The sequence below is a fragment of the Notamacropus eugenii genome, chromosome 1 (assembly GCF_028372415.1).
Source record: "Notamacropus eugenii isolate mMacEug1 chromosome 1, mMacEug1.pri_v2, whole genome shotgun sequence".
NCBI classification, from domain to species: domain Eukaryota; kingdom Metazoa; phylum Chordata; class Mammalia; order Diprotodontia; family Macropodidae; genus Notamacropus; species Notamacropus eugenii.
In genome coordinates, this window is record NC_092872.1 from 235267812 (window position 1) to 235293483 (window position 25672).

Consider the following 25672-nt stretch of genomic DNA (forward strand, 5'->3'; position numbering starts at 1 on the left):
TCTATATACCCTGGGGATGTGTGCTTGGCCTTGTCCTTTTTAATATTTTTAAATTATGACTTGCATCTTCAATGGCTCACTAAATTTGCTGAAGCACAAAGCTGGGAGAGCCAGACAATAGACTGATTGATGAGTCAGGATCAATAAAGATGAAATTCCATCAGGATAAATCACTCCTCTGGGTACCAAATGTCAACTTCACAAGCACAAAATGGGAGAGGCACATGCTTAGACAGCACTTCTGAAAAAGATCTAGGGGTTTTAGTGGACTGCAAGTTCCACATGAGGATGATGCAGCAACCAAAAAAAAAACCAAATACAATCTTGGGTTGCATTAAAAGGGGCACAGCTTCCAGAAATAGGGGGCTGATAGGGCCACTGGACTTTGCTCTTATCAATTGTCATCGGATATATCACGTTCAGTTCTGGATGCCATACTTTAAGAAGAATGTTGGCAAGTTAAAGAGTGTCCAGAAGAAGACAGTCGTAGCAACCAAGTATGGCAAAAAGTCATGAATCTGTGTCCTAGGAGGGCGGGCTAAAGAAACTGGGGAAGGACATTTAGCCTGCAGAAGATGTAAGAACATGATATGTGCTTTCAAAGGTTTACAGGCCTGTTTTGAGGAGGAAGAATTAGATTTATTCTGTTTGACCCCAAAGGGCAAGAGGCCAATTTAGGCTTGATGTCAGAAAGAATTTCCTAAGAATGAAATCTGTCCCAAAATGGAATGGGGAAGTTCAAGGGGAGTAGATTTTCCCTCCCTGTAGGCCTTCAAGAGGAGTCTAGATGACCATTTGGGTAAATTATAGTCCATGTAAATTATAACTCATGTTGGGATTAAAATAGATGACTAATGAAGTCCCTTCCAACCACCCCTCAAATTCCATGATTCTAAGATCTTGGGGTGTCCTAAGTCTCCTTCTTAAGGAAGTCACCCAGACATAGGTCTCTGGGAGTGACTTTCCTTAGAGGTCACCAAATTCAATCCCTTCTTTTCACAAAAGAGGAAACTGAGGCCCAGAGAAGTTAAATGACTGACCCAAAGCCATACGACTAGTCAGTAGCAAAGCTAGGTCTAGAACTCATATTTCTTGACTCCTAGTACAAACTTCTTTCTATCATGCTATATGCTAGTAAATAAGCTAGAAACTTAAACTTTCCTGACTGTGCTGGAGGTCACTGAATCAAGCAAACAAGGAAGTCAGGAAGTAAGTCACCAGGAATATTCTCTCCCTTGGGCTTTCCCTTAACTTATGACTAAATCCACTTGGACTTTGGTAATAAAATCCAGAATGACTTGACTATGTATCAAGTGGCTATTTAGTAACTTCAACCCTTTTTTCTTTTTTTTCCAGAAAAAAAAGGTTACTAGAGGTAGGTGACCTACAAACAGAGTTTTGCTTTTATGTCACATTCCTTTCTGAACATGCCTTACCCCCTTTTCCTACCCTTGTAACAACAACAACAAAATCCCCAAACACAAAGTTTAATAAAACAAACCGATGTATCGACTGTGGTTGACAACATAAGGCAACATTCTACATCCTGTGTTTTCTACTTCTTCAGTGAAAGTAAGGAGTTTAAGCTTATTTCCCATTGTTCAAATTTAGGACTCAAGATATGAAGGCAGTCTAGTCTGAAGTGCTTCTCAGGCAGCCAGATCTTTGGATCCCTTGATGAGGAATCGATCAGGGCCTAAAGTGACATTTTGAATGAAAATGAAGCTTAAAAATGAGTCTCCTCTACAAAGAAAAGGTTAGGAAGAGAGAAGGGAAGAGGAAAGAGAAAAGAAACAGGCAGAGAAGAAAGCTGGCTAAGGTAAGGTATCTGAAGCCAAAGACATAGGCCCAGGGTCTTGAAGAACTAGGATCCCTTCCTGCATCAATTACATCTTTGTGAAAGTGAGGAATTCTTGTTCTACCATCAGCCCACTAAAATCCAACAACTCAGAGATGAGAACTTCAAGAAGTGTATTCAGTCTATCCTCCCAATATCCCTCCCCCTTGGCAGTACTCACACTATCATGTAAGTGGACTGGTGTTTCCATAGGGAAAGCAAGAACCCCAACAACCTTTTCTTTTGTTGTCTCTATTTCCTCTGCACTTATTTCCCTCCTACCCGTGCCATTTTACGTCAAGGTTCCTTTGGATTTCACCCTGACTTGAGTACGCCCCATTGGGGGTGAGGCAGGTGGGAAGATGTTTCACAAGGTCAGAGATAAGACACCAGAGCTAGATGACCTGCAGCGACTCCTCTGGACTCAAAGGGGGCCTGGGAACCACATGGATGAAGTCTGGCCTAACATCTACATAGGAGATTTGTAAGATATCTCTGTTCATTGTCCCTCCCTGATTTCCTATCCTTTCCCAAATTATACATCCTAGGATCCAAACTGGGGCTGTCCCCAGAGAGGCCAAGGGGGAGGGAATATTAAATTAGTTGGATGTCTCTACCATCCTGATCTCTAGAGAATGAGCTATGGGACTGGAGAAGGAGGGCTGGATTGGCAGGGTTAGGGCTAGAATTAGGTTTTGGGTAAGACTTGAGATATTGGGGCTTGGGAAGTATGTTTTAGGGTTTCGATTACGATTAGGAGGTTTCAGTTTTGGATGTGGGTTAGGCTAAGAATTGGGTTTGGGGATTGTTGAGGTTGAAGTTGGGTCAGGATCCCAGTTATTGGAGGCCCATTGCCATCTGACCTGTAGCAACTTCATGTCTCTTGGAATTCCTTCCTCACCATAGATGGGCTGCCAGGAATCTCACAATGTTGCAGAACCAAGGAATCACTCATATCCTCAATGCTGCCCATGGGGGGTTGGGTGTATCTACAGGATCCAGTTATTATTGCCACTTACCTGTGACCTACCATGGGATACAGGCTTTTGATGACCCTGCCTTTGACCTCAGTGTCTTCTTCCATGAGGCAGCAAACTTCATCCAGGGAGCACTGGAGACCTCAGAAGGTAAGAGGGCAGGCTAGTGGGAAGCCCAGATCATATAAGCACTTCCCTCCACTCCATTTCTCAGGATCATGCAAAGATGATCAAGAACAGGAGTCAGGCTAGACTTCAAGGACCCTAGGGCCTGGGGTTTGGTGGGATTTAAGACCTATAGCTGCCCCAGCTTTTCTGTTACATTGGGCTGTAGGTTCCCAGTCTGTAAAATGGATCAAGGACTCTTCTTTCTTGTCCTTCCCTTTATACCCACTTGAGGCTGTTCTCAATTCCCCATCTTCATGGCTTGGTTTATTGAATTTGGTATCAAGAAAACCTGAGTTCAAATCCAGCTTTAGATACCTACTAGTTGTGTGACCCTGGGCAAGTCACTTAATATCTGTTGGCCTCAGTTCCTCATTTGTAAAAGAAGAGAATTGTACTTGATGGCCTCTAATTTCTAAATCTCCATTTCTAAATCTCTGATGCTCTGATTCTTTCCAGGGAAGGTGCTTGTTCACTGTGCCATGGGGCTCAGCCGCTCTGCTACTCTGGTCCTTGCCTTCCTGATGCTCAGGAAACAGCTGACCCTGGTAGAAGCCCTGAGGACAGTAAGTGTCCATCGAAACATCTGCCCCAATCGGGGGTTTCTTTCCCAGCTGCGTGACCTGGACCTCCAACTTAGCCAGGAACAGCAAAAAGGGAGCAGAGAGAAACTGATGCCACCCACCCCTCTGCCCTGAAAATAAAATGACTGTTTTTAAAAAATATCAAAGGTTTACTGACATTTCACTAGGTTCAAAGGGTCTACCAATGGGGTTATCTTCCCTTAAGAATGTATTGGAAGGGTGCAGATCTGAGAGCTAGGACTTTTTTTCATTTAGAACTGTGCACATGTGTACCTGTGAAGACTGAAGTTGGCAGGGATCAAAATGGTGGAGAGACACTGTGAGGTGAGATAGGAGAACTTTGCCAAGGTTCCCTTTGAGATATTTTGAGAGATTTTTCAAAGGTTCTAATGGGTTGGAGATGTGAAGACCTCTGAGCAGGTTCTGGTCACAAACTGAATTTCTGTTCAGGGTCCAGGAAATATACGATAGTCATTCCTCTGTATAACCTTTCCCAAAAGCCACTTCTCTGAACTCTAGGCTGCAAACAGTGGCCCATCCTTCACCTGGACAGAATTATGGGTCAGATTCTTACAGAAAGGACATCTAGCTTTTGCAAAGCATAGGCCAAGGAACTGGACTTCATTTCCTGGCAAAATCCTCCCAGGCTCCTTGCTATTTTCACCTGTGATGTGGCATCCTGAGGGTGAACACAGTCAACTCAGTGAAGATAGAGGGCATAATAAGCATTGACATAGCACCTACTATGTGCTAGGCACCATGCTTTACAAATATTATCTCATTTGAATAGCATTCAAGCTTCTCTCTTTCCACACTTTTCTTAGCTTTGCTCTCTGCTCATCTTTCTTTGTGGTACAACCAAGGGTAGAGGGGGCAGGGGAAAGGAGAGAAGGTGTAACAGACCAGGAAGGGACTGGACATCCAGGTGGCCAAGAACAGGTGGTCTGTTGGTGAGCCCAGTTTCCTTTCTCCATCACACCTCCAGTCCTAAGTGGTACAAGACCATAATCATGAGCCTTGTTCCATTTTGTTTTCTACCCTCTATTTCTACATACTAATAAAGACTTGAAAAGAATACCCACACATTTTTAAATCCCCTTGGCCAGAGATTAGCTGCTTACAGCCTTCTCCTGCATTCCTCCCACCCCCAGCTCCCAACAATCATTGACACATACCATATATATAGCTGAGGCTGTGGCTAGACTTGCCGTATCCTCAGTGTGCAGAGTTCTGATTATGGGTCAGAGGGGGTGGTGGCAGGTGGCAGGTGCCAGGACTGCCAGACAGGGCTCAGTCTCACACCCTTGCCATGCCATCATCTCTGCAACTTCCCCTCCTGGGAATGAACGGGACTGATTGCCCCGGGTAGGGTGGGTAGTAAGAAGAGGAGGGCGGAAGGGGGGGAAGCAGATCATGGTTTATAATTAAACACAAATCCAAAATAGAAGCAGCCTCAACAGAGCAGAGACAGGCAGCTGGGAACCTGCCTATTGGGAGACTATAGCCATCGGCTGGAACCAGGCTAGGCCCCCTCCACAGGTGAGTGCCTCCCCCTCCTCACCCCATTCTAGGCATGCCTCGAAGGGCACAGCCCCTTGGTAGCATGTGCTTGGGGGTGGCAGGGACACACGTGGGTTGTGGTAGCTGGCTGTGTGGGGAGAGTTAGAGCCACCTGACCCACACAGACAAATAGATAGGAGTCAGAGACAGAGGAAAACTGATAGTTAACAGTGTGACCCATCACCCTTCTCTTCTCAGCACAGACAAGACAATCCTGAGCTGTGTAATTATATGAGGATGGCAAAGGAACAATTAATTACACCTGAGAGGTAACCTGATAGTGTGGTATAGTGATTAGGGAGCCAGTATGGTATAAGGGAAAGCACACTATGTCTGTAGTTTGAAGTAGTGGGTTCAAATCCTAAGTCTGTCACTATCTTTAAATTATTTAAATTCTTCTAGGCCTCAGTTTCTTCATCTGTAAAATAGGGAGAGGCATTCATAGCATATCAGCTAGAGAACTGATCTTGAAGTCAGGACAACTTGGGTTTAAGTCCTTGGCCACGTGACCCCGGATAAGTCACTTAAACTCTTCCTGCACCAGGTGACTCCCTGAGACTGACTTATTGAGTTTTCTCACCTGAGAAAAACCTTTACCAAAGAAATCACCAGCTCAGTCCTCATCCTCCTCCCTCACCCAAAATCAAGAGAGAAGACTAGACCACTAAGGTCCCTTCCACCTCTGAATCTATAGTCTTCTAAGTGTGGGACTTGAGATAGGAAAGATCTGGAGTGGAATTGTTTCTTCTTAAGCGAGTGATCCTGGGCCAGTCAATTACCTCCCTTGAGTCTCAATGTCTTAAGTTAATAATGGATGACCCATGGGTTCCTCTGTTCTCAGATTTTTAGGGATCCGTGGGGGAAGGGAGGGAGCTTCTCAGATGAAAGATGGAGACAAGGGATGGGATTGAGGGTAAGAGAAAGGGAGCTGCCCAGGAGTGGCTGACCCTGGATGGAAGGCAGCATTTCTTTCTACCTGTGAGAGAGAAGGTTGTAAGAGCCCTCATGATTTCACTTTTTTATATCAGGGGTTCTTAACCCTTTGTATGTGCGTGTTTCCTGGACTGCTTTGGAAGGATCTAATGAAGCCTGTAAACTCCTCAGAATGTTTTTAAATGCAGAAAATAAAATACATAGGATTATAATACTTATGCATAGGATTAAAATATATAAGATTCAATACTTATCAAACTATTAAAAAAAAATCACTGACTTCAGGTTAAGAATCTCAGAATAAATTTTCTCTTTTGAAGCTCTTTACAATTTTATCCTCCCCTAGGCTAGATTGGATTATTTTCTATAAGCACAAATCCTGACCCTTCAGCTCCCCCAGACCAAAAATCCCAACAGAAATGACTTGGATCTGGTCTTAAGACAAGGCAGAGGCTAGGAGCAGGCCAAAAGCAGCCCAGGGCAAACAGCAACCAGTGTAGAGATCTGCCTCTGTATTTGTTTGCCCCTGGAAATCCAGAGCCTCAGTGCCAACAGGGTAGAGGGGGTGGGTGGGTGGGGAAATATCCCTTGGAAGAATAAGGATTCCCCTGTTATCCTCATCCCTTCTCACCCTGATCAGGGTAGTCCCTGGAAAGGATCCCTAGGATCCTTGATTTGTAATTAAAAGGAACCTTACAGGCCAGAATTAGGGATCTTGAACAAGAAAGGACTTCAGTAGCCATTTTACAGATGCTGAACTGAGAAAGTGACTTGCCCAAGGTCTTACAGGCCACAAAAATTAGAGACCAATTTGAATCCTCTGTTTCCCTGGGCTAGGTTAAAATGATTTCTCTGGTGAGAAATGGGGAGGGCCTCTGAAGCTGTCCAGGATTTCTCTGCTCAAAAATCCTTTCTGCAGCGAAAGGTGCTAAGCTGTTGGTTGAAGTGAGTGTCCCAGGGGAAGGAGGGTTGTTGTATTGTTTAAAGGTCTTCTTGGGTCTGAGATATTGGGGTTTCCATGCAGTTGGGCTGCAGAGCATGGGGTTGGCCACGGGAGGGTAGTCTTACCCTATGTTTGATTCTGGGAGGCCAGAGAAAGGCTTGGCAAAGGGAGAGTTGGGTGGGACCAGGTCTCTCCATCAGAATTATAGCAGGGAGACAGAGTGTCTGGATTCAGGGGGCAAGAGCTTCCTGAAAGCAGCCCCCAGACTCAACCTGATCAGAATCAAGGCTGCAAGAGCCCTGGGATGACCAAGCCTGGCCAATTGGCGGGGCCAGTCCCTGGTTACCTCCTGTTGTTGGTGGTTTGTTATTGGCACCCACTGTAACCTCCCTTCTTTCCTGCCAACACCCCTTCTCCGGGGCCCCTTTAAATGACATCATATGAGGCCGCTTACTCTGCAATCTGTCCTGGACTAGCTGATGAGTACATCGATGCCTTGAGACAGCTTGATGAAGCTGTAGCTCAAGACGGGCTCCTCTTCTGGGCAGGGATAGCTCAGGGCCTCCCTCCTCCCTCCTGCTCCCCCCTCCCCCCCCAGAAACTTCCATGTCAACCAGCTGGAATTCTAGACGCTTCACAGCATCTGTGTTCTCAGATGGAACCTCCACCCCCTGTTCTGATCCCTACTGTTGAGTCCAGCACTGCCCTGGCCCCCAGAGCCTCCAGACTCAAGCCCTAGACCATGCTCTAGGTAGGTGGGGTCATATATAGGTAAGATGCCCATTATTGGGGAAGGGTTGGAGGTCTCTTCCAGGGTCAGGCAGTACTTCCGTGGGCTTGAGCTTAGTTCCGATTTTAACCTGTGAAATCTGCAGAACCCCACAGTCAGTGTTTCCTGGGAGTTCAACTCTCTGGGTCAACAACCATTTCTACCATCAGCTGGCTGTAGGAGTTTGGACAGGTCATTCAGGTTCTATAGGTTTCTCTTTACCCCTGCTGCCAGGTTTTAAGCTGAGATTATAGGCCTTTATCCCATCAAGTGGAAGATTTCCTCTTATGTTGTCCCATATGTGATTACCCTGAATGGGGGGGGTGGGGTGCTCTGAGAAAGAATGCACCACCTCCAACCTCCATCCCACATGGACTAGCCACAGTATGCAGGATGGGAGGTCAAAGCCAGAGGGACACCAGACCCTGATATATATGACCCCATAGCTTTATAAGCTCCAACTTCCTTAGGATTTCTTTGTATAGCTAGCTATCCAGATAACCCACTTTCCTGGACAAGATACAGCCAGTGTCCCCATTTCTGTGCCCACTAGGGCCCTGGAAACATACTCTGTCACCCCAGAATAATGGTTCTGGATACAGTTCAGGAATTTAAAGAAGGAGAGAAGGAAAGTTAAGGCTATGTCTAACCTTTCCTCTATCAGATGGGAAGGTTCACTGCTATCAGAGGTCAGGGTCTCAATGGGGAATTGAAGGATGGGAAGTTTATGACTATTTTCACCAGGAGTCCCAGGGGCAGAGTCAGCAAAGAACACCTGATACTGGGAGAGGAACCTGTAGAGTCCTGTGGTTACATCAGCCACACTCTTGGGTACGGCCCAGGTGGCAGACAGAGAATAGAATAGGACATTACTGTCCCTGCTCCAGGTAGAAGTCACTTCAGTTCCTAGCTGCTTCAGCCTCATGTGAGTGTGGTCCCCAAGCTTACCTGGGAAAATTGTGAGAAGGATTTGGATTCCCTTGCCTACCCCCTACACCCAGGGCCAGGTGCCCCTTGGGTCTAGGGACTTACATGCAAGTACTGTATCCACTATGTACTATGAAAAGAAGCCCAGGAGACAGCAAGCCTTCCATGTTTACTGAACTCTTCCAGCCTGGCTTATTTCCAACATGAGGTGGTGGACCTGGCCCAGGTAAAATTGGTTCTTGTTAAAATTGTGAAGTCACATCATTTTCTTTTAGACACCTTTCACTCAGCTTGTATCCTATCCTCTGAGTCTTGTCCAACTCATCAGCTAGTTGTCATAAAGGTTTAGAATGACAGCCTTAAGGTATCACCCCTCTCCAAGGCAGCAGACAAGGCTGCTACTTGGGAAAAGACTAGTACGTATTCCTACAAATAACAAATTATATACCCCCTTAATTTCCAAATTGTTCCTTGAACTCATTTCCCTTTATCTCCTAAATCAGGAGCAGCCTAACAATCAGAACAAGAACCCTGGTGTAATAGAAGTTACAAAGGAAGCTTATAGCTTTCCTTGACTGGTAGACCTTTTTTTTTCTTTTTTCTTTTAATAAAACAATACTTTGAAGTTCAGTTAATGGAAGACAGTATATATTCCATAGTAGTAATAATAACAATAATAAATTAAAAAAGTCATAGAATCACAGAATTTTCAAGAGGGAAGGGTCACATACTTAACCCTTTTCCCCAGGATGCTTATAGATCATGTCCATCCATTAAAATGAAGGAAAAACAATTCAAACTCCAAGCTAGTCCATTCCAATCTGACTCTCAGGGAGTTGGGACAAGGAAGTTGATTAGGATGGGAGGGACTGAGGTCCCTCCTTACTTCCAGATTTCTGGTCCTGTTTTGCTGAGGAAAGGGAAGTGGGTTTTGCTGAGGAGTACATTAGGGGAAAAATCACCTGTTCAATTTAATTCAGTACCTACTATGTGCCAAGTCCTGGGCAATCCAAGAATGATATTGTCCCTTGTCACCACTGCACTCTGCTATCCATGAGTAGGACTCTGGAAAAGGTCTAGAAAAGGTTAGCTTGACCTGTTTAGGCCCCAGACAAGTATGTGGCTAAATTCTGTAGCCAATGGGCCACAGTACTGAGATCCTGGGTGGCCTCTACTGGGTGTTAATGGGCAAGGAGGTGCTAGTCTATGAGAAGAAAGAATGGAAATCTAGCTTCCCTTGAAACAAACTGAGAGCCCTGAGGGGCAAGGGATGACATAAGCCCTGCAAGGGTCCCTTATCTCCTCTGTCTCATGGCTAAGCCCAAGCAAAAAACGCTGGGGAGGCATTGGGCAAGACCCATAGCCTTGCCTCTGTCTTCCTGATCCTAGCAAAATGATCTCTATTTGCCACCCAGGAAAGGCAGAGGTGAAGGAAAGAAAGTTGGTATGGAATTACATAATGGGAGAGAATTTTAAAGATCACCCAGTCCAACCCCCTTTTATACTCAGAGCCCCATTCAATTAACTAAACTCCCAACACCCATTCATTTTTCCCAAAGCCATTTCCCAACTCCCCTTCCATGGTTGATTATATAAAAGTCTCTCTTCTCTCATCTCTTCACTGCTAAGAGAGACAGATGTCTCTCACTCCCTCTATAAAAACACAAACAAAACAAAAAACCAGGTATCTTTCCTCGTGGTGATGGGAGAGACAGCTTTTCCTGGATTCTGGGACTTATTCCTCCTCCCCCCTTCCCTTCCACTTCCCTCCTCCCTCCCCCAGGGCCTGCACAAGGACAACAATGGGATGCCCTCCCCTGTTTTCCAGGATGGACTCACTGCAGAGACAGGACCTGCGGAGGCCCAAGATCCATGGGGCAAGCCGAGTTAGCACGCAGAACCTTGTCCCCTACCAGACACCCACCCTGGCCTACCTGCAGCGCCTGCTGTGGATTCGAAGGGCCTCCTCGATGAGTCACATCAATGAGGTCTGGCCTAACCTCTACCTGGGAGACGCGTAAGCCCACCTTCCCCAACTTAACAATGATGGGAGGGAGACACACCTCTGAGGAAGCAGTGATGGGCTTCTCAGGGATGACTTTTTCCTGAGGAATCGTTGAAAGGCTCAGCCCCTAGGTACCTCTCCCTGGTAGCAAAGGAAAGAAGGGGGCAAAGTGGGGGACATGGCTCCCCAAGAGTCCATCTCCTTTCTACCTTAAAACTGAAGCCCTCAGTGCATCTCTCTGCTCCTGATAGAGGGCCCCAGTTTTGGAAAGAGCCATTTTGGTGAATTCTCCAGGCTGGTTCACACAGATAATCCCCTCCCCTTAGAGGGGGTTCTCAGTGCAGGGGTTGGTCTGAATGCCAAGAACCCCATCGATGCCTGGGCATGGGGACCAGAGAGATGACTTCAGTTAGGTGCTGGATATAACAAAGACAAAAATGACTCAGTTCTTACACTCAAATCCTATGCCTTCTACTATTCATCTTGGTGTAGTGGATAGAGAGCAAGCCTCAGAGTCAGAAAAACCTGGTTGGGTGACCCTGAGCAAGTCACTTAACCTCTGCTCCCCCTAAGCAACCCTCTTAGACAAAGGGAAGGTGATAATTTGCATAGTTGGGAATTTCCTCGTCTTCTACCAGTGAAGTCACAGATTTAGTCTCTGTCCCATCCCATTTTATAGATGGTGAAACTGAGGCTCAGAGCAGGTAACTGATTTACCTAAAAGTAGCTAGGGGGCATAGTGGATAGAGTGCCAGATCTGAGTTCAGATCCAGTCTCAGACACTTACCAGCTGTGTGGTCCTAGGCAAGTCACTTAACCCTCTGCCTGTCTCAGTTTCCTCAACTGTAAAATGGGAGTTCACCTCCCAGCATTATTGGAAGAATTGAATGAAATAACATTTGTAAAATGCTTAAATGATACTTGCTCTCTTTCCTCCTTGTCTATGGTCACACAGCCAGCTCTGAGCCAGGCTAAAAGCTCATGTCCAAGTCCCCATGGGACAGTGCCCTGTGCTCTGCACTTCCCTGACTTGGAGGAGGCCTTGGCTCTTCTGTCACCCTGCCAAGTCACCTCACCCAGCCCAGGCTAGGCACTGACATTCTGCAGCAGTACCATCCATTTCATGCCTTTGCTTCCTTCTTCATCCTCCAGATATGCAGCACGCGATAAGAGTAAGCTGTGTCAGCTGGGCATCACCCACATTGTGAACGTGGCCGCTGGCAGGTTCCACGTTGATACCGGCACCAAATTCTACCGAGGGATGCCTGTGGAATATTACGGGATTGAGGCTGATGACAATCCCTTCTTTGACCTCAGCATTTACTTCCTGCCTGCATCAAGATACATAAGAACTGCTCTCAGCAACCAAGGTGAACCTTCTCTTCTCCTCTTCCTCCTTTTCCTCCTCATCTTCTTTTATTTCTTTTCTTTTTTCATCTCAGCCTCCTCTTCCTTTCCCAGTGATGGTGTTATATTTGAGAGATGGGTAGAAGAGATCAAGGGAGGAACCCAGGAGCCAAATGGGACAAATGGGTCTCAAGATTTAGAGTAAGACATTTCCAGAAGAGCCAGCTGGGACCATTCTGGGAGGGTAAAATTCTCAGAGGTTCCGGCTACCTTCCCCCCCTTCTCTGCTCCACCCCAGAAAAGCACAAATACTCAGAAATCTCCCATTTGGGAAAGATTAGAGCGAGAATTATAGACTTGGAGCTGGAAGGGGCCTCAAGGTCATCTGGCCAAATCCCTTCCATGGACAGCTGAAGAAACCACAGCCCAGAGGGTTTCTGTGTCCTGCCCAGCACCCATGCCCAGCACCCATGCCCAGCGCCATGCAAGCTGAAGGTCCTCTGTCTCCAAATGACTGTTTTTTTCCTTTGGCCCATGCTCCCTCTAGCTCCCTCACTTCTTCATTTGAAGAAACTGAGGCCCAGAGTCATTTACTCCCAGGTCTCATAGCTATGATCATATATTCATAGTGGCAGAGACCTTAGAGGTCATGGAATCCAACCCCACTCATTTTACAAATACACAAACTGAGGACCTTAAATGACGTACCCAAGGTCATACATGGAGTGTCAGAGATGGGATTTGAACCTCGGCTTTCTGACTCCAAAACCAGAGCTCTTTCCACTGTGCCACTCTTGGTAAGTCAGCTCCCTCCACCAGTGCAAATCAGGGCCTGTTGTACAACTTGCAATCTGAAAAAGTTGCTTGGGGCCCTGAGAGGTTAAATGATTTTGCCCAGTGTCTCACAATAGGAATGTGTCCGAGGCAGGACGTCTTTCTGACTCTGAGCCTAAAGCTTTACCCATTATACTATATTCCCTGTGGGTAATAAAGAATTATTATTTCTATTTTTCAGAGCAGGAAACTGAGACTCCCTTAAGTGAAAAATGAAAATGACCTTCCCTGGGAAGGACTTTTAACATCACTTTCTTTTCTCTCCCTCAGATATATTCATATATCTGAGGTGAAATATACTGAGGTGAAATCTGTATTTAGGAGGCATTTAATCAGGAAATAAGGGAGCAAGCATCCTTAAAGGAGTTCCACTCTACTGCTCATCCACATATCTCTGCCCAATTGGAACAGGTGACAGGGATATAGACCCCTGAAGCATTGTTTAGAGCCTTCAATAGGGTCACTAAGTCACTAAGAGAAAACTGAGACTAGCCTGAAAAGGCTGGTGACTGGGTTTTCTAGAAGTCTCTGGAGGAAAGCTTGATCAACAATTGGGGTACCAGATGATAGGCCCTGAAATTGTCATGAAGGGCCAGTTCCACATAGAAGGGTCCAGGATCTCTTGGTCCCAGCAGGGCTTTGCCCAGCTGGCAAGGCCATCTCTGTAAGGGACAAGGTTGGTAGATACATACCTTGTAGATCTCTCTGCAAACATCTGCACACAGGTGACCATCAAGTTATAATGGACATAAAGCATAACTCTGAAAGAGAGAAGGATTCATTCACAAATGGGCAACCCAAGGGTGAAAGGAGGGAGGAGCAGTCCACTTTTGCAGTGGGATGTACTATGTACTGACTATCTGTGTTTGAATTTCAGGTTTTTGGTTTTGGTTGTTTTTTTTTTAATGCCAGTTGTTTAGGCCATCTCCTTGGGAAACAGCATGGAGCAGTAGAAAAAGCACTGTATTTGGCATCAGAGGAGATAAATTCAAATCCCACCTCCGACATTTACTATTTATGATACCTCAAATGACTCGCTTAACCTCTCAGGGTCTAAATTTCCTCTTCTGTAGTGTGAGGGCATTTATCTAGATCAGGAGTTGGGAACCTGTAGTCTTGGAGCCACATGTGGCCCTCTAGGTTCTCAAGTGCAGTCCTTTGAATCCAAACTTGGCAGAACAAATCCTCTTAATAAAAGGATTTGTTCTGTAAAACTTGCACTCAGTCTAAAGGCCTCACCCAAGGACCTAGAAGGTCACATATGGCCTCAAGGCTTCGGTCTAGATGACTTCTGAGGTGCCTTCTATCACTTGATATTAACTACTGGGCTCAGGACAGTTTGCCAGAGACTGATATGATGCTCCTCCCCCTTCCCCCACACTTCCCCAATCACTGCCTTATCATGGTGGAAGGGCTTGCGTAGTTGAATGAAACTATGAGCTATCCCATTCAGGGTTACCCAAGACAGACAAGAAAAGATAAGATAAGAAAAAGATAAGAAAGGTTTTTTAAATGAGCTATGTAAAGAAATAGAAGAAAACAAAAGAATAAGAAAGATAAGAGATCTCTTCAAGAAATTAGAGATATCAAGGAAAAGTTTCATGCAAAAATGGGCATGATAAAAGACAAAAATGGCAGGAATTTTTAACAGAAGCAGAAGAGATTTAGAAGATATGCCAAGAATACACAAAAGAATTTTGAAAGACCTTCACATTACCAATAACCACTATGGTGCTTCTAGAGTCATGAAGTCAAGTGGGCCTTAGGAAGCATTACTAACAATAAAGCTAATGGAGGTGATGAAATTCCAGCTGAACTATTTAAAACCCTAAAAGATGATGCTGTTAAAATGCTGCACTCAATATGCCTGCAAATTTGGAAAACGACAGTGGCCACTGGATTGAAATGATCAGTTTGCATCCCAATCCTAAAGAAGGGCAATGCCAAGGAATGTATAAATTATTGAACAATTCTGCTTATTTCACATGCCAGCAAGGTAATGCTTAAGATTCTGCAAGCTAGGCTTCAGTAATATGTGAACTGAGAATTACTAGAAAGTTTTTGAAGAGGCAGAGGAACTAAAAAAATTATTGCCAACATTCGCTGGATTATGAAGAAAGTAAAGACATTCTGTAAAAAAAAATCTACTTCTGCTTCCATTGACTACACGAAAGCCTTTGACTACATGGAATGCAACAAAATGTGGCAAGTCTTCAAAGAGAGGAGAGTACCAGGTCATTTTACTTCTCTCCTGAGGAACCAGTATGCAGGTCAAGAAGTATAAGTTAAAGTCCAACATGAACAACTGATTGGTTTAAGATTGGGAAAGAAGAATGACAAAGCTGTATATTATCACTTTATTTAATTTATATGCAGAATGTATCATGTTAAATGCCAGGCTGGATGAATCAAAAGCTGAAATTAATGTTGCTGGGAGAATTATCAATAATCTCAGATACAAAGATGATATGAATCTGAAGGCAGAAAGTGAAGAGGAATTAAGAAGCCTCTTGACAAGGGTGAAAGAGGAGAGTGTAAAAGCTGGCTTGAAGCTTAACATCCCCAAATCCTAAGATCTTGGTCCCTGGCCTCATCACTTTTTGGCACAAAGAGGGAGAAGAAGTAGAAGTGTCAGATTTTATATTCTTGGGCTCAAAGATCGCTGCAGATGTGACTGCAGTCATAAAATTAAAAGGCCCTTGTTCCTTGGAAGGAAAGCTCTGGCAAATCTGAATAGTACACTGAAAAACAGAGATATCGCCTTTCCAACAAAAGTCTCTTTAGTCAAAGCAATGGTTTTTCCAGTAGCAATGTATGCTTGTGAAAGTTGCACTATAGGGAAAGCTGATCACCACGGAATCATACTTTCAAATTGTGGTGATAAAGACTTCTGAGAATCCCTTGGACAGCAAGGAGATCAAATCAGTTGATATTTAAAGGAATTAATTCAGGCTGTTCACTGGAAGGTCAAATACTGAAGCTGAAGCTTAAGTACTTTGGTTACTTAATGAGAAGATGAGATTGATTGGAAAAGACCCTGATGTTGGGAAAGATTGAAGGTAAAAGGAAAAGGGGATGGTAGAGGATGAGATGGACAGATGGGGTCATGGAAACAACGAACATGTACTTGGACAGACTTCGAGAGCTAGAGGAGGATACAAGGGTCTGATGTGCTGTGTGGTCTGTGGAGTCACAGAGTTGGACACAACTGAATGCTGCACAACAACAAGATATGATCCTGATTCTTTGTCTTCCACCAGGTAGATCCCAGATTTGGATCAAGAAGTGAACCTAGAGGTCATCTTATCTAATTTACCCATTTTGAGGAAGAAGAAACTCCCTGGTTCATGGGAGGACCCTCCCCTCCCCTCACCCAATCCTTCACCCCTGACCTCAGTTGATTTCATAATTCATTCTACCTTAGGGTCAACTCTAGGGGCTGCCCATTCACACCCTATGAGAATGATGCCTGCCCAGGAACCAATGAACTCAAGATTGGGGCACCCTTCCATTGCAGCTCACTCTAGACAGGATTCTCTTTTCCTTAGCTTTCCACTGCTTAACCATTGACATGCCATGTATCATTGGGACTATTTATAGTCATGCAGTCTAAATCAATTTCTACTCCTTACTGGATACCAGGACCCTGGAAATGATGGGTTGAGCAAAGAGAAAGTTCCCAGCTAGTAGGCACTTGACCAGTTCTCTCAGGGCCTGAGCATTCCCAAGCAGAAGGGCCTGGGGCTTCTCTCAGACTTTTGCCAGCTCCTTAGAAGCCTTGAGAGAAGAGGGAGTGTGTCTTTCCTTGGAATCTCTCTAAGAATCCTCCTGGAGTCTGGACATGAGGAAGACTCTATTTGAAGTCCCTGACTGACAGGGGTTAGCATCCTTTAAATTTCAGAGCCCAGGAGCAAAGCTCCAGTTTTTCATGTTAGTTAACATCTTTGCCTCTCATCTCTAGGAGACTTTGATGGGGCCATATCAACTGAGCAGTCAACTCTTAGTTCTTCTGTGGTTGTGGCTGTGGTCATAATTTGTATTTTGTCTCTATCTGCAGGCCGCGTATTTGTGCACTGTGCCATGGGGGTCAGCCGGTCTGCCACACTTGTCCTGGCATTCCTCATGATCTGTGAAAATATGACCCTGGTGGAGGCCATTCAGACGGTGCAGGCCCACCGAGACATTTGCCCCAACTCGGGTTTCCTCAGGCAGCTCCAGGTCCTGGACAGTCGGCTGGGGCGGGAGATGGGGAGGCTCTGACTGAGAAGGTAGCTGGGAATAGACCCCTTAGGGGCCTCCCCTCCCCACCTGCCACGCAGAAGACTGGCAGCCCCCACTGTTTACAAAATGGACCCTGACGTGTAAATATCAAGCATCAGGATGGCAGGGGTGGGAAAGGTTGAGAGTTGATGTTTTAACAGGTGAATTTGCTCAACTTGTTTTAAAAAAAAGATTCTTTATGCATAGAAGAGTTGGTCTCAAGCTATAATAAAGAATTAATTCATCAGACCAAAAATGGACTTGTTCTTTGTGCTTGTACAGCCCAATCAAACATGTAAGAAAGTCTTAAACTTGTCCCGTTCTCTTGGTTCTCCATCTCGTCTTTATTGCCCTCCTCTCCCCCGTGAAGGCTTACATAAAGCTGGAAATCTAGCCCAGCTTAGTAGATTTTGGACCAGGCTTAGATTTCCAGTGCTTTGCTCTTCTATACATTATCAAATTTTGCCACTTTTCTTTGTATAACACCATTTAGCTCCCTCCTTCCTTCTGTGTGGCCCTTGCTAAGTTCCTGGCTCATCTTTTGCTTGGACTCTCATAAACTCTTCCTATTGGTTCTCTGTCCCCAGCTATGGCTTTATTTCCTATCTCATATGCCCTTGCCCCCTATCTATTGTCATGGTTGGCAACCCATGTCCATAGGGTCATTAACACAAGGACTTGAAGAGGGATTGGGGTTTGAGAGGTTGTGAGAATAGTGGTACCATGAGAAGAATTGGGGTTATCAGGTAGAGTTGAGCCATTTTCTAATAAATGGTATTTTTCCTAAAGGAAAAGATTAGATCTTCTCCTTCCTTATTACATCCTATTGATATCCAGGGTTCCATGGGCTGCAGTCAGGCCCTCCGCTTACTGGCTGGTGCCTTCCTATATTTACAGAATGTCCAGCATGCTATGACCCAGACTGCTGTTCTAAGAAGCCAATGAGGCAAACATAAATTGCCTTGCTCTGGGATTGCCACAGGGCTGGCTTTTTACTCTGTGTATACAGGATGTAATGTGACCATCTGCTTACTCTAGGTGGAATGACCTCTCGTTATTACTGGAAGGTAGGACAAAGCTAGAACCTAGACCTGCGGTTTCACTAATATAGGGAACTCCCAGATGAGGAAGTTCCCTTTACCAATGTAGACCCTCTTTGTAAATTTGTATTAGTTGCCTAAAGATGATAAAAGATCATGTAGGTCCAAGTTCACCCAGCCAGTACTGTTGGAACTTTTAACTGGTTTTCCTTGCTCCAGGGAAGCTCTCTATCCTCTACACCATTCTGCCTTTCTGTCAATAGGTCAAGTGATTTTTATAATATAAGACTATAGTGATAAAATTGTGGATCATCACATTCTTGGGGGCACCTAAGGGATAAATCATGGAGGTGAAGTAGAGGAATCGGGCAGAGATGGTAACCTGAGCTTGCAACACTTACTAACTTCATTGAGCATCTCTGTTCTATAAATGAAGAAGCAGAGAATGAGAGGTTCCTTTCAGACTGGAAGCTTGAATTTGGAGGGCAATCTACAAGGAGGCTACGTTTTAAAATCAGACACAAGAAGTGCACATTTTAGCCATTAGAGGGAGCTGACATGATGCAGATGTCCTCTAGGGAAAGAAGATGCCCACAGGCCAGGCAGAGGAACTAACCCCAGAAGTCAGCTGGGAAGGAGCATTCTCAGAGCTAAAAATCATTAGGTACCAATTTCACAGAATTCTAGCTCTTTTTTCTCTAATGTGGTGAAGATAATTTTTGGCCTCCCACCCTGGGCTTTTCATCTCTCCCTGCTTCCTACTCACACCTAAACCCCACCTCAAGGCACCAGACCTGGATTTCACTAGCTCCTGAGCCAATCTGTTTCTTTGGCATTGGTGATCCTTTGTACCCAAACCCTCTTGATCTGTTCCTTTCCCTCCATGATTACCACTGCACTGGGCCAGTTCCGCATTCTCCATCCCCCTTTTCCCTTCTGTGTCTCTGACAGCTTCCTGGGCAGATGAATTTTTGTATGTGGTGCCAGAGGCAGAAAAAAGTGGGGGTGGAAAGGAGACAGAGATCCTGGAACTCCCAATGTAAGAGGCAGGGAAGGAGCTCCCCTTTTCAGATCACTAGGTGGCTTATAATCCAATCTAATAAGCATTTATTAACAATAATAATAACCCATATTTAAATTGCTCTTTAAGGTTTACAAAGGCTTTTACATATTACCTCATTGGATTGTCATGACAGCCCTAGGAGTGAGGTGTTATTACTACCCTATTTTACAGATGACAAAACTCAGACACAGAGTTTAAAAAAAATTGTTAAATTTTTAAAAATTAATTAAAAAATTGATTAAAACATGTTTTTTGAGTAAAGAAACAAGTCTTAACCCTTAACCCTTCCACAATGCCAAAGTCCTAGGCCAATTCCGATCCTCCTCAATAGCCCCAAGGATTTCTCCCTTTCAATAGATAGGGAGGAAATTGTCCAGTAGGGATTATCAGTTTATCATTTTTTAGAGCTAGAAAGACTTTTGAGGTCATTGTGTTCAACACCTTTATTTTACAGATATGAAATCTGACAGAGACTAAGTGACTTTCAGGGTCGCGCAGCTAGCAAGTGCCTGGTGTGGGATTCTGACTCAATGACCGTCAAGGAGGCATCCCCTCCTGGCACCCAGGGAGACATGGCCAGCAGTATGGGATTACACTTCCAGGCCTCCTTTCAGGTTCATTAAGATACAGAGACGTGAGGGAGAGGGAGAAGGAGACAAAGGGATGACTCAATGTTCTAGACCGCTCCTCCCCACCCAGGCCTTCCATCACCACATCTGTGGACCACAACTCACAATCTTCCGAATTCTTCTGACACAGTGTTCCAAGGGACATCTGTTTTCACTCGGGCTGCCTTTTACCACTCCACTATAGGTACTACAGCTTGTTTTCATTCTGGCTCTTCCTACATCCTTCTAACAAAGAGGAGAGTGTGGCAGCAGGATGCTGTGGTCACCATTTGTGATTTTAGTCTTATCAGTCTATTTTTAGCCCGTGATTGGTATTCCAGGAGACCTAAGCCTTTCAGCTGGTCCATTCCAACCATTCCATGACAAACAGGGACCCACCAAGACCGGAAGACTTTTTTTCCCCTGCTACTTGGGGTCCAGCTTTTGTGGTCCTAAGTTGTGGGAAAAGAATACTTAGGTTAATGTATGAGAATACTTAGGATAATGTAATGAACCCTTCCTGGGCTATTGATATTTCAATTACTATTTTAGGCTGCCCTTAGGGTAAACAGTCAGAGTCTCAGGAAAAGAAAAAACCTTCAAAAATGTAGACAGAGCCATCTCCGAAAGATCTCATCCCAGAATCAGCCCAGGACTCCAGACACTGGGTCCAGACACACATCTTGGCCTTTAGCTGCCTCCTTTCTTACTGGCACACTGAAGAAGGATTGTAGAGACATTTCATGGCAAATACCAAGCAGGAAACACACAGCAGTAGCCTTCCCAAGTCTCAGAGGCTCACCTGGGTCAGATTCAAATGATAAACAATCCAGACTCATCTTCCTGAGTTCAAATCTGGCCTCATACATTCACTAGCTCTGTGACTCTGGGCAAATCACCTAACTATTTGCCTCAGTTTCCTCATCTATAAAATAAGCTGGAGAAAAAAATAAGAAACCACTCCAGTATCTTTGTCAAGACAATCCCAAATGGGGTCAAGAAAAATTGGACACGATTGAATAACAATAATAAAGGTATAAATTAATTGAGTAAAAACACATGAAGTTCTCAGTTAACACATCAGCTCTTCAAAAACAAATTGAACTTCCTGTTAGGATTATTCTTGGACATTCTGATGATGTATTTCCCCCTCTCCCCCCTCCTCTCCCACCCCCCAATCTTATATAGCTCCCTTGGCCCTAAGAGTCATAGAACTAATCTATGGTTTATACTTCATAAAGAAGTTAAACTTACACTGGGAAGTTCTGAGCAAGCGTAGGAGACAAACTATACTCTCCATTTTAAGCCAAAATCTGTCAGAGACAATATCACATGTATTTTTTATTTTAATTCTTTTCAATGAACAAAATTTATCCTATCTTCCTCCCACTTTCCTCCCATTAAGAAAAACAGAAAAACAAAATTCTTTCAAGAAATATTCAGAGTCAAGCAAAACAAATCCCTATATTGGCCATGTCCATCATATGATGGTTTCTTCTTGGAGAAAAGTTCAGTTTAACTGAGTTTCCTCTGACCTAAATAGTTTCCAATCAACATTTTAGAGTAATTGTGAAACAAAGATAAAATTCTCTAGCCAAGTTTGAGGGTTTTGTTCTACTTACACAGAACAATGGTGAAGTTAATGAATAGCCTAGGAGAAACTATCTTCCAGAAACCAATTACTCTCTCTAACTGCGGCCGTTTGGATGTGAATAGGCAGTTTTCTAAAGAAGAAATCTAAACTATCAATAGTCATATAAAAACAAAGTTTCAAATCACTAATAATTAAAGAAATGCAAATTAAAATAATCCTGAGCTTCGGCCTCATATACTTCAGATTTGAAAAAAATGGCAAAAAAAAAAGGAAAATGCTGCATATTGGAGGCGGGGGTTGGGGGGGCGGGTGGGGGATGTTGGGGGGGGGGGGGCGGTGAGAGAGAGAGAGACACTCTTCTGGTGGAGCTGTGAATTGGTCCAGCCATTCTGGAAAGCAATTTGAAACTGTGTCCCAAACGTTACTAAACTGCATCCAACTTTGATTCAGCTATTACACTACTAAGCTAAAACCCCAAGAGATTGAAAAAGAGAGAGAGAGAGAAAAAGGACCTAGAGAGAATGAAAACATTTTGGAAGTTATTTCTGTGGTGGCAAAGAATTGGAAACTAAGGGAGTGTCCACCAATTGAGGGAAAGCTAAACAAATTAGGGTACATGGATGTAATTTATTGTGCTGTAAAAAATGATGAAAGGGATCATTTGGGAAAAACCTGAGAAGATTTTATATGAGCTGATGCAGAGTGAAGTGAGCAGAACCCGGAGAACAGCTTATACAATAAGAACAACATTATAAAGAGAAACTATTTTGAAAGGCTTAAGAATTCCGATAAACACAACGATCAATCGTGATTCCAGAGGAACAAAGACGAAGCGTGTTGCCCACTTCTTTACGGAGAGGGTTGGAGTAGAGGAGCAGAAAAAGACAGATTTTTTTTGGACATGGCCAGTGCAAGAATTTATTTTGTTTTGACTATGCACATATGGTACAAAGATTTTCTTTTTCTTCCTAATGGGGAAAGTAGGTTTAAGGGAGAGAAAATACATTTTTCATCACTGAAAAAAATAAAAGAAAAAAAATAAAATAACCACTCCCCTTTGAATCTGATCAAAGCTGAACAAACCTCTCCTAACTGGATTAAACAAAAAGTTTTCCCGCTCTTAGTTTAGTTACCATAAATAAGACTTAACTCTTTTTAGGTTCAGAGACTCAAGATCATTCCCTGGAAATGATTCATTCTTCCATTCAAGGAAGATTGATTAGGTCTTTGATTCAAATAAGACTGTGGACATCAGAGTAGGACACTGTAACAGCATTTCTTAATATGTTAAAATACATTTGAGGCCTTAGTTGCCCATGCTTCTGCACATTACTTTCTCCAGCAGATGTACACCACCCTCTAGCAATGTTTGGAAATGATAAGGGGTTTAAAGGTCCAAGTCTCTTTTGCTCCCTGGTTCCCTCATGATATGGCTCCAGCCCCTCAGCTGTATAAGCCACAACACCAATCTTCTTCCCTCTCCTAGATGCCACTGAGAAATCCTTTCCATTTGGAAGGCTGATGCCTGAGTTAGGAGCAAATCTACAACCTAGAGTCACTGTTGAAGTATCTCCCAAGGCCAGGATTCCTTTCTTGGGCCAAGTGGACACACACAGACACACAGGCACACAGGCACACACACACACATACACACATACCTGTGCCACTTGTCTCTGAAGGGAATCTCCTAATGTTCCAGCTGCCACCCTCTCCTGAGACAGAAAAACAAACTCCATGTAATCTCTTCTCCCAGATGGCACACAAGCATATGTAGTTCCCATGTACCCCTCCCCTAAAAAAGTCACCTGTAACACTGGGGAGAGGATCCTATGCAGTTACATGTTTCTTCTGACCCAGAACACAAATCCATTCTACTCACTGTATGCCAGTACGCCACTTAAACAGGTGACAATTTTGTCTCTGACAGATTTTGACTTAAAATGAAGAGTTTGTCTTCCATGATTGTGCTTTCTTTCTTTTGGATGTCCAAAAAGGCCCAACTGGTCTGGTCAACTTACTTTTATAGAGCAGTGAAGTTTTTCCAAGAGTCCGTCATCTTGAGGCTCAACTAGCCAGTCATCTTGGAGGCAGCCCCAGTCACTTGAAATTAATCAGGAGTTTTTCATCCTTTCATTAAGGTGCCACTGAGCATGCCCACACTTTCCATGAAGAAGTACCCCTCAGATGCCTCTAAATAAAGCTTCATGCACTCTAGTCTCATAAATTTAGTTGGTGAACTCATAATAATCAGAGAAGAGTACACAGGGTACCATATTAAAGCTGGTCAGAGCACAGCATGGTGAGTCCAAGTCTGGGTTACTTGTAGAGAATTCTCCTGTATCAGGAGCCCAGGACTTGAGAATGGAAGCTGTAGTGTTGCATTGCAGGTAGAGGAGGTTGGAGCTAGAAAACAGCTCTTCAAATACATGGAAACAGATATAGTCCCATACGTAGCACATCAGGATCAGATGCCATAGCAGTCAGGATACAGCTACTCCTCAGGGCTTAGTTACAACCTCTGAGCTGAATGGGCTTAGAACTCTCTTGCAACTACAATGTCTCAAAATATTCACTCTGTCTCCAGTCCTCTCCCTCATCTCATCCTCCAGATAGTCACTGAATCTAAGAGTTGGAAGGGATATCAGAAGCAATCTGGCCTGACCTGTACCTAGCTAATCATACCCTCTACAACTTGCTAGTCAAATGGTCTTTCAGGCTTTCTTTGAAGTTCTTAACTATGTGAGAATTCTTTGCTTCCTGTGGTAGCACTTTTGTATAATTCTATTTATTGGGATATTTTCTCTCAAATCAAACCTAAATCTGCTTATCTGTAACTTCTACTCAATGCTCTTAATTCTGCCCTTTTGGGGCCAAGCAGAGCAAAGCTAATCCCTTTTCACATGCAAAACACAGTGATTTAGTTGCATGGTCATACCAACCAAAACTGCCAAATCTCCAGCCACAGGATGCCTTCCTAAATCCTCCTAAGTTCTCATTTAAGTCCTTTTAAAAAGCATTTCAGTAGTATTGCTTCCTTCCAGTCCAGGATAGCTCTGAACATGCGAACCTTATTAACATAAGCTAACAAAGACTAATCTCCCTGATCACAGCCCTACAATGGCTATAGCTGCATTTTGCATGTGATGAAGGTGTGCCCAAATAGCTAGGAATGCTGCCTTAAACGACTTATAACTTTCCATTCCCATTTCAGGGTGGACCCTCCTAATTTTCTTACCAGAAAGACCATCCTCTCTTGATTTGCTACCAAGGTGTGAATCTGAGTATAAAACAAATAGTTAAGACTTGTGTTCGTTCCTACTGCTCTATAAAGATGGAAAATGATAATAGTGTAGCCAGTTCAGGTGGTGAGTGCTGACTGCTGCAGCATTGGGCCCTTAAATAATCTGAGACGTTAGAATCATAGCTTTAGACTAGAAAGGATCTTAGAGGCCATCCAATCCAACTCCCGTATTTCACAGAGAAGGAAACTGAGACCCAGAGAGTTTAAGTGACTTTTCCTAGGTTACGACAGGTGGCAGAAGTAGGGTTTGAACTCAGGATCTCTGCCTCTAAAGTCTATGCTCTGTGCTCTTTCCACTGTACCACCTCATTTGCATTCTCAGTCTGTTTGTCTGACCCCTCTACCCATTCCAGGTTGTTTCCCTGTTGAGTTTGATGTATTTCTACACCAAAGTGTATGTAATTTTTGTGTTCAACACTCTCTTGTTCACTTTGGATAAAAGCGAGGTTTATCTGATTCCCCCCTCCCCTCTCTTTCCTCCGCATTTGTGTATTCTTTTCATGAATTCCAATTACGAGAAGTACCAAGTTCCATACCCTTCTTCCTTTCTACACTAGTATATTCTGCCTTTAGCCTTCTCCTCTCTTTCCCCTCTCCAACTCCTCAAAACAGAACCAATACACTCTCAGGATCTCTTTTTTCCTTACATGGCTCCCACAACACCCCTTGAAAGCATTGAGGTGCAGAAGGGACAGTTTTTTCTGCCCCATTAGAATATTGTGACTATATTATAATGTAGCTCTATCACATTGCTCAAATTAAAGTATTTTTTTAGGGTTCTCCGGACTCTTGGGTTTGCATTTCAAAGTTCTTACTCAGGTCTTTTCATCAGAAATTCTTGAAAGCCCTCAATTCCATTAAAGATCCATATTTTTCCCTATTGGATGATACTCAGCTTTTCAAGATAAATTATTCTTCACTGCAA

General features: G+C 44.0%; 2 protein-coding genes across 6 annotated transcripts; both read left to right on the forward strand.

Annotated features, from left to right (window-relative positions):
• Nucleotides 1-2199: 2199 nt before the first annotated feature.
• On the forward strand, nt 2200-3680 carry LOC140517147 (dual specificity protein phosphatase 13B-like). The gene is made up of 3 exons (XM_072628103.1): nt 2200-2321; nt 2744-2964; nt 3439-3680. The coding sequence occupies exons 1-3, from the start codon at nt 2200-2202 to the stop codon at nt 3675-3677; spliced, it is 582 nt and encodes a 193-aa protein (XP_072484204.1). The 3' UTR covers nt 3678-3680.
• A 1349-nt stretch (nt 3681-5029) lies between these two features.
• On the forward strand, nt 5030-17397 carry LOC140517144 (dual specificity protein phosphatase 13B-like). Of its 5 annotated transcripts, none has more exons than XM_072628100.1 (4): nt 5030-5102; nt 10524-10712; nt 11853-12070; nt 16939-17397. In XM_072628100.1, the coding sequence occupies exons 2-4, from the start codon at nt 10525-10527 to the stop codon at nt 17139-17141; spliced, it is 609 nt and encodes a 202-aa protein (XP_072484201.1). In that variant the 5' UTR covers nt 5030-5102; nt 10524; the 3' UTR covers nt 17142-17397. The 5 variants fall into 5 exon arrangements, with proteins under 5 accessions (XP_072484201.1, XP_072484199.1, XP_072484197.1 ...); XM_072628098.1 differs by lacking the exon at nt 5030-5102 and adding an exon at nt 7661-7750; XM_072628096.1 differs by lacking the exon at nt 5030-5102 and adding an exon at nt 7662-7750 and having other exon boundaries at nt 10479-10712.
• The last annotated feature ends 8275 nt before the right edge of the window (nt 17398-25672 follow it).

Coding starts and splice junctions, on each gene's coding strand:
- LOC140517144 (XM_072628096.1), top strand. CDS start 10,498: ATGGGATGCCCTCCCCTGTTTTCCAGGATGGACTCACTGCAGAGACAG. Junction 10,713..11,852: donor AACCTCTACCTGGGAGACGC/GTAAGCCCACCT, acceptor TTCATCCTCCAG/ATATGCAGCACGCGATAAGA. Junction 12,071..16,938: donor AACTGCTCTCAGCAACCAAG/GTGAACCTTCTC, acceptor CTCTATCTGCAG/GCCGCGTATTTGTGCACTGT.
- LOC140517147 (XM_072628103.1), top strand. CDS start 2,200: ATGTTTCACAAGGTCAGAGATAAGACACCAGAGCTAGATGACCTGCAG. Junction 2,322..2,743: donor AACATCTACATAGGAGATTT/GTAAGATATCTC, acceptor TCCTCACCATAG/ATGGGCTGCCAGGAATCTCA. Junction 2,965..3,438: donor AGCACTGGAGACCTCAGAAG/GTAAGAGGGCAG, acceptor GATTCTTTCCAG/GGAAGGTGCTTGTTCACTGT.